The 8334-nt window shown below is 29.1% G+C and overlaps 1 protein-coding gene across 2 annotated transcripts in view; it reads right to left on the bottom strand.

Annotated features, from left to right (window-relative positions):
- The window catches only part of LOC104720963 (agamous-like MADS-box protein AGL21), a 5233-nt gene extending 4421 nt beyond the window's left edge, over positions 1–812 (bottom strand). The window contains exon 1 of one of the 2 annotated variants that reach the window (XM_019232603.1): positions 445–812. In XM_019232603.1, the coding sequence (XP_019088148.1) occupies positions 445–626 (182 nt within the window). In that variant the 5' untranslated portion in view covers positions 627–812. The remainder of the gene's footprint in view (positions 1–444) is intronic. The other variant, XM_010438862.1, reaches the window with a different exon arrangement.

Raw genomic sequence — 8334 nt, 5'->3', positions numbered from 1 at the left:
AAGCGAAACACTGAGCCTAAGCTATATGTCAATGTCCATAATACGTGTAGAAACACATAAACACATGTTAAGAAAGTACTTCAAAATATACTGTGTACACATAATCACCCAGATATGAAGTAAAGGAACTACTTCAAATCATTTTTTCCATACTCAATTTTAATATTTCTTTGTTCTTAAAAAAATAGTTTGTCGGCTATTCATACACATCTTATTGTACATACAGCAAAATGTAACATGTTCTACCGACCGCCAGATGCGAAAATTTTACCAGTACATACAAATAGATCACACAGGTACATATATTTCACTGAATACCCCCAAGCCTTGCAAACAAAACCGTAGCATAAAATCATATGAAACCCGTACACACACACTTCCGTATATCCACGAAATCAAGAAGATATGTAAAAATTTCAAAATTAATAATTTTAAAAGAAGAACCTGGAGCTTGCAAAGTCATAGAGCTTTCCAGTGCTAGAGAAGATGATGAGACCGACCTCGGCGTCACAGAGAATAGCTAGCTCTTTGGCTTTCTTGATAAGACCCTTTCTTCGTTTGGAGAAAGTGACTTGTCTACTTGTTGAATCATCGATCCTTTGGATCACAATCTTCCCTCTTCCCATCAATTTTATCCTCTAATTGATTCTCCTCTGGTTCTTCTCTTTTCTAGGGTTTTGGTTTGTAGATCTCACCAATACCAAAAGGGAAACGAAGATGAAGATGAACGAATAAGGAGAAAGAGAAAGGTACAAATAGAGAGAGAGAGAGGGAGAGGAAGGTTGAGCCAAGAGTCAACAATCTATTCGAGGAATAAACTAAGTATATATACGCATATATGCACACCCATAAACACACTCACCTCTTAATTTGAGACATTTTTTTTTGGTAATTTTAATACATAGTAGAGTACTATATTATAGTCCAAAAATAGTATTTCTGTGTGATTTTATCAAACCAACGAAATAGAAAGAAGTTCTTATAAAGTTCCTAGGTTAAGAGAACATATAAATATAGCATAAATGTATACAAAACTTTAATCACTGATACTTTTATATATATAACATATACTTTATTGTGAGAGAGATAGTGGAAACTTAATGGAATTGTTTGGATATATAAAAAGGAGTGAAACAATATTAAACGTATAGTGTGAGTTAGGTAAATTTTCATTATCAATAATATTTCCTTTTTTAACATGTCCGTACATATTTATAATTAAATTCTTAGTTTTTTTTTTTTTTTTTCAGATGTCATGTGGAAATAGTGAATGGGTGCATCACAGGACTGTGTTTCTCTGACAAAACTCTCTAGCTTTATATGCTGCTTTCCTTAACTAATAATCTTTTATAGATGATATAAAAACCAGTATGGACCTTAATTATGGTCATAGGAAAACAGTATATACTATATATTATATCTGTACAAAAGATATTTACCCAAAAAAGTAAGAGAATGGATCGAACAAAATACATAGTACAAATAGATCCATATGGCATTCTGTAAAATTACAAATGAATAAATTAATTTTGTGTCAATGAAACTGTATAAAACAATTTAAAGTACACGTGTCAGACAGGAACTTGGAGTTTCGGAGATTCACCATATTAATTGTTTTGTCGTAAGTTTCCAAATATGGCAAGAAATTATAATATCAGTCAAGTAACTAACGTCTGTTACTTTCGATGGCTTGATGCTTTATTTGTTATCAAAGCAACAGCTGATACAAATTCATATTTTAGAAAACAAAATTCTTAATCGTTAATACAGAAATTTTAAATATACTAGTTGACAAAATTAAATTCTAAAAATTTAACATATAATCAGTGTTGTGCGTGCTATGTAAGAAACTTGATTTTTTTTCAGATCCAGATAACATAAATTTTGAAAATTAAATCAAAGCAGAGAGAGAGTAGGTAAAGTTATACTTTATTTGCATATATATCTTTAGGTATCTCGAGTAAAAGTATTATATATTTGCAGTTTTTAAAACTCATACATATGATGACCTATTATATACATGATACATAAATGTATATATGTTCTGAAAATGCAATATGCATTTGTGACAGGCACACGTGGGAGAAGCAGGAACAGCTCCTGAGAAGTGAGAACACCAATTGATGGATGCCTTCGCACGCTCCACCGCAGAAACCGTACACCTGATATCCTTTTTCAAATTGTTTTGTATTTTACTTATTCATATCATTTTTTTGTTGGTGCAAAATTTTGATTCAGTAAATTACTTGACTCCCATGGTATTCCATTAATGTTTTCATTAAATAAAAGATAGTTTTATACGTTATAAATTTTAAAATATTGTAGATTATTAGATATTATTAATTAGTAACTGAATGTAAACCATAAATATTAAGAATTTAAGATGTTGTGTTGATAGTATCGATATCCGCACTAACCAATACACATGTTCTCGTGATCCAATCAAAAATGAAACCAGACCAAATTAAAATTGGTTTAGATGTAGCAAAATTTCTTATAAACCGAACTAACTAAACCAAATTCAAACCCTAACGAAATTCGATTTGATATCTAAGATTCACAGGTGGGACCCAGATGGATAACATGGGTAATAAAGATCACATAAGGACCACGTGGGCTGGACTGCTTCGAACCAATCACATCTCGAATCTCAAACTCAAACTCAAACTTGAGATTTTGCTCTTTTTTTCTTTCTTTTCTACTTAACAAAAAAAGAATCTTAAAGTGCTTCCAAGTGACCAAATCCCCAATTATCGTCGTCTTAAGATAAAAGATTTAGTCTCATTCACGCCAGGTGTCAATCATCAGCGAATCATTTCGATTTTACCAATAATAATCATTATTATCTTCACTTCTATGGGTTCTCTTTTACGTTTCACGTTTTCAAAAGCTTTAAGTTTTCCCAAATCTACAATTTAAGGTGAAGTATACAAAATCATTCTACAGTTAGTTACTAGTGTGTCATCTTCGTTTATTTTGGTCTTCATAAGCCCCCTTAACGATATCTTTGTATGTATGCGTTTCTTCGTTGCTGTCATATATAAGAACTAATCTTAAGAAAATGTTTCGTAATGACTAAACCATATATCTAACTTATGTACAAATAAGCTGGTTGCTAAAAAGAGTAATAGGTTTCACATGTGACCTAATTCTTTGTACCAAAAAAAATGCTTATTACAGTGTCTTATAACACACCCATACTGACTATATGGAATAGCATATATATATATATATATATATATTCATTAATCACAACACTGTATATTATGTTTTCTAAAAACACCTATTGTTTTATAGAATACAGTCTTTCTCAGGTGATTCTTGTAACTTTACACCAACAAAGCATGTTACGTTAGCTATTTGCCACACCACTTGAGCGTTTACAAAACCAGACTGTGTTTTTTTGAAGTATAATTAATGCTATATTTTGGATCGAACTTTTGATCATGTTATACATATAGAGATATCATCATCAACCAGTGGCGGATCCAGGATCAAAAACTATGTGGGACACTAAAGAGGATTTTTTTCTTTAGCAATAGAAAACGTTGAGATTTGAGAAAAAAGAAAACAAATGGAAAATAAGTGTTGATGAATGGGTTTGAACCCAGCTCCTCGAACACAATGTAAGGCACTTTTCTCCAAATGAGCTAGCAGATACTATATTGCAAGGGCTAGTAAAAAGATTTTTAAAAAGGAGTATGGGGCACGTGCCCCACCCCCTTTAGTTGTAGATCCGCCCCTGTCATCAACAAAGTTATAGTTTTCATTATTCTTCAAAAATTCATAATTAGTCTACCATTTGACACCATTTTTTTTTTAATGTAGTTACGTGTTGGCTATAGAAAGTGTTTTTTTTTTTGGTTGGTGCTACAAAATTCACGTGAGAGATCGAGTACTCGGAGTGGTAGTGTGAATGATAATAAACCTTATTTAGATTATATATCGATCACACCAAGAAAAGGATAAGGTGTTGTCGCTTTTGATGTTTTTAAAATTAAATCCCACATGATCTCTGGGTCCATAAAGTTTTTAATTAACCTTCTTTTTCAGATATCCGAAGATGATAATTAGTATATATATAGTTAGTAATTGCAAATGTCGAGTTTAAAAAGATAGCCTTGGAACTTGAAGACTGGTGGAAATTGTACTAAATGTTCCAAAGTTGTTGGCCATTATTTCATTTTTACTAGTAGTTTTTTAAAATAAAAATAGTACCTTTTATGAGTTAGTCCTCTGATAGTAGTAAGTAATATTTAATAATTTCAAGATTTGATACTATATCAAAGATAAATACAAATATTAAAGAGGAACTATGGTGTATTGGCTCTACAAATTGCTAATATTGAGTCTCCTTTTATTGGAGATATAAGAAACTAGCTTTCGTATAGTTTTTGGACATACATGATCCAGAAAGAGACATATATTGTTGCAGTGTTGCATAGTACTTGGTGCTCTTGAAAAGCTTATTATTTAGAGTTAAAAATTTGAATTTAAAAGTTTTAGTATTAGATTTTAGATTAACGATTTCATACTATAGTTGCATCTTAATTAGTGTTTGATATAAGACAATGGTCATTGAAAATGAAGAATGAACTGCACAAAGTTTTTTAATCAAATATCAAATTCCTTACAAAAATTCTGAAACATATTTATTTTGCCTTGAAGATAGATAAAAATAATATACAATGCTATAAATAACAATTTCAAAAAAGTTTCAAACTCTTGAACTTTTCGATATCAAATCAAAATTTTCTCCATCAATTTGTTAGTTGTCACCATAAACATGTGATGAGTGGTACTAACAAATGTTTTTGAATGCATGAATGGTACAATTTGTTTAACTCATGAGATTTCTGTTAAACAAGTTAAAAAACACAAGTTTATAAACAAAAATGAGTGGAAATTATTTGAACCAGTTAACTTATAATTTATTTCAATTTACTAATATATTCAAAATCTGAACCAGTTTTTCCTAACCAATCCAAAATTATATTTGACATCGGATTCATAATATTTGACACTTGTAGCTTTTTATGAGTTCTTTATCCACAGAAAATTTGTTGCTTTTTGTAAATAAACGCTACTAATACTCTTAACGTAGTTTGTAACTAAGCGTTGTAGATAATTGTATCAAATAGTAGCAAATAATTATATATGTGTTTGTAGCTAATTTGTAATAACTTGCTACAGATTGTTACAGGGCGTAATTCCGTTACTACCAAATAGTTAAAAATCAAATTTGTTTTAATTCAGTAACAAATTATTTTTCGCTACGAATACCTCCTTATAACTATACAAATTGTTTTTACTAGTGACATTAAAAGGTTTTTTAGTTGGAATTTTTTTTTGGATGTTTTTTTTGTTTTGAAGAAGGCTTAAAAGTGTTAGGAAAATTGAAGAATACAATCGAACTCGGACGACCAAAAGTCAGACACACTAAACCAAAGCAATTTCATTGAGATAATATATAGTATTAAAATTTTATAATACTATAATTAACAATGCAGTCGATATCAACGGTAACACTAGTTGAAAATGTCATCATAGCTCACTAGATATTAAAATTTCATATTTAAAAGATGATTCCTTACATAGTTCTTAAAGTAATCCTGAAAATAAGAGAGCATAATTTAAAGCGATAGTGTGTTGCATAATTGAGTATAGCTCAAAAAGGAATAGACAATTGATTTAACTCAGAGTGCCCAAAATGTATTTGTCATATACAAATTAAATAGTTTAAGTGATCATAAGATCCATGATTCGTCCTAACAAGAGATGCCCCCTAATTTAGTACAACTGTATAAACTTAAATATGTGATCGATTTATAACTTAAAGTTATGCAATATTTGTATGTTGGATAAATGTGGATCATGTCATAAAATAATCATCCCTCGCCCTGGACCCGGGTGATATATAGAAGCTAACAAAAATTTGAAATTGTTCCACTTAATATATTTGGAAAATCAAATACTTTTTTTTTTGAATTTGAATTCAGATAGTAAAAATAAGATATCTGGATTTTGAATATCAAGATATCTGGATTTTGATTTATTTTTTATATATGAGTTACATGATATAAGTTATACAGATAAGAACAATATAAATGTAAAATCTGGACTTAAATTATCAAGATATCTAGATTTTGAATTTAGTTTTAATTATCAAGACTAAATTCTATTAATACTGATCTTAGCTAATTGATTTTGAATGTAAAAACTGATCTAAGCTAATTGATTTAATTAAAATCCAAGCTAATTTAGTTTTAATTATCAAGACTAATATTTAGATTAGATCAGTATTGAAATTTAATATTTTGATTAGATCCATCAAAACTAAATCAAAATCCAGATATCTTATTATTTCTGAATTTAATTATGCAATTTTGTACTTATTATATGTTTTACTCAATTTTATAGATAATATATATATATATATATATAATTAACTTTTTTCTCTTTTCCTTCCTCCACATCAGCATCCACCTAAATAATGTTATTCTTTTTTTTTGCATTAAAAATATTATTTTAAGTATTCAATCATTGCATATTTATTATTTATAATTAATAATAGTATAAAATAAATTAAAAACAAATTAAGTAAAATTAATTAAATTTAAAATAGTAAAAACAATAATATATACTTGTTTTAGTAAATAATATATAAAAATAATAACTATATAAAAATGAATTAAGTAAAATAAATGAACATTTTAAAATAGTAAAAGTAATACTATGAATTTATTTCAGTAATAATGTTATTAGTCAAATTTTAACCAAAAAATATTATATTCCAAAATTTAGAATGAGTTAATTAGTTTTAGAATAAAAGTAAGATTTTAGTGCATGGTGGAGTAATTTTTTTTTATGTAATTGTATTTATAAAATTTTAAACATAAAAATAAAATTGAAGTGAAACATTAGTTTCTAAGAAACATATACTACAAAGATTTATTATGAAATTTGACTTAAAGAAAAATAAAAGATTAATTACTCAACTCAACTTAAAAGTTTTGATCTAAAGCAAAGACATTAATTGTAAGAGTCACACTTTTTTTTGTGAAAACTAATCTTAAAGAAATAATCTATCTAAAAAACAAAATCAATGTTCACAAAATATAAAAAAAATGATATGTAACCTAATATAAAAAGTGACATGTGTTTTTTTTTGTTTTGAAATGTTAAATTTATTAATCAACAAAAAAAGAAAATTAAGTACAAAGAGGGTTGAGAGAGCTTGGTTTGGTTTGAACTAGTTAGTTAATAGAATTATGTTTGGCTCTACAAGCTAAGCTAATATTAGCTAACTACTGATCTAATCTCTGTGGAGTGCCATGATTCGATGGGCAATTTGTAAGAACTATCTTTATTATTTTTTCTTATGGCCCATAAGTCCATTTTCTAATTCTCAACCATTCGATGGGCATTTTGGGTTAACGATTTCATATATATAACCAATTTCCCACCATGGTTAACTAAATGAATCGTTCGGTATTCAGGACCAATATGGATCCGATACAGATTACCCAAATTCTCAACCATTAACCACATTCCACTTGTACTTTTAGTACTTACCGCCACAATCAGCAAACATTACATTTTCTATAACGCAACAAGGTCCAATAGTGTATACTTGCTAGGCAATGGCTTCCAAGTTTGAATCTTTATGTCGAAAGCCTCATCTCCCGAGTCATGGATGATTCCTCCAATTATATATATATATATATATATGTATATATATATATATATTTTTTGTATGAACGTAAAAATATATTCAAACAAAGCCTTGTGTTACATTTTTTTTTTCCTTAGAGAGTTTTGAGATTAAGACAAAAATTGAGGGTAAAACAGAGCATAAACAGAGCACGACATGTTGAGGGCGTCATCCAGTTTCTTCGATCGATCCTGGCTGAGAGATAAGACACAATTACAATCAAGCAGACGAACCGGCTTTGGATCGCTTGTTGCCGAAGGTTCCGCCGATTTGGTAGATTTTGTATCGGTCTAAATGGGATAAATGGAGTTATCATCTCGAGGAGGCGTGTTAAAATCCCATATGTGGTTCTTGGTTTGAAGGGGAGATTGTTGGGATACAAACCAAGTCCCACATCTGATGTTTAAAGAGACTATCATTAATATATAAAGTGTTAGGGTCAATCCACTAATTGTCAATTGGTTTTTAGTTAAAAACCCAAGATAAACCCAAATTTATTAAATTCGGGCTTTACTGTGGGCTTCCAACTCAAAACCAATTAGCAATGAATAGAGAGACTCTAACCCTTTATATATTAGTAAATCCTTTCACATCTTTCTGATGTGGAATATTATACACTA

Source organism: Camelina sativa, chromosome 11 (assembly GCF_000633955.1).
Source record: "Camelina sativa cultivar DH55 chromosome 11, Cs, whole genome shotgun sequence".
Classification (NCBI taxonomy): domain Eukaryota; kingdom Viridiplantae; phylum Streptophyta; class Magnoliopsida; order Brassicales; family Brassicaceae; genus Camelina; species Camelina sativa.
The sequence above is the reverse complement of the archived record's forward strand: the minus strand, read 5'-3'. Positions and strand labels throughout refer to the sequence as shown.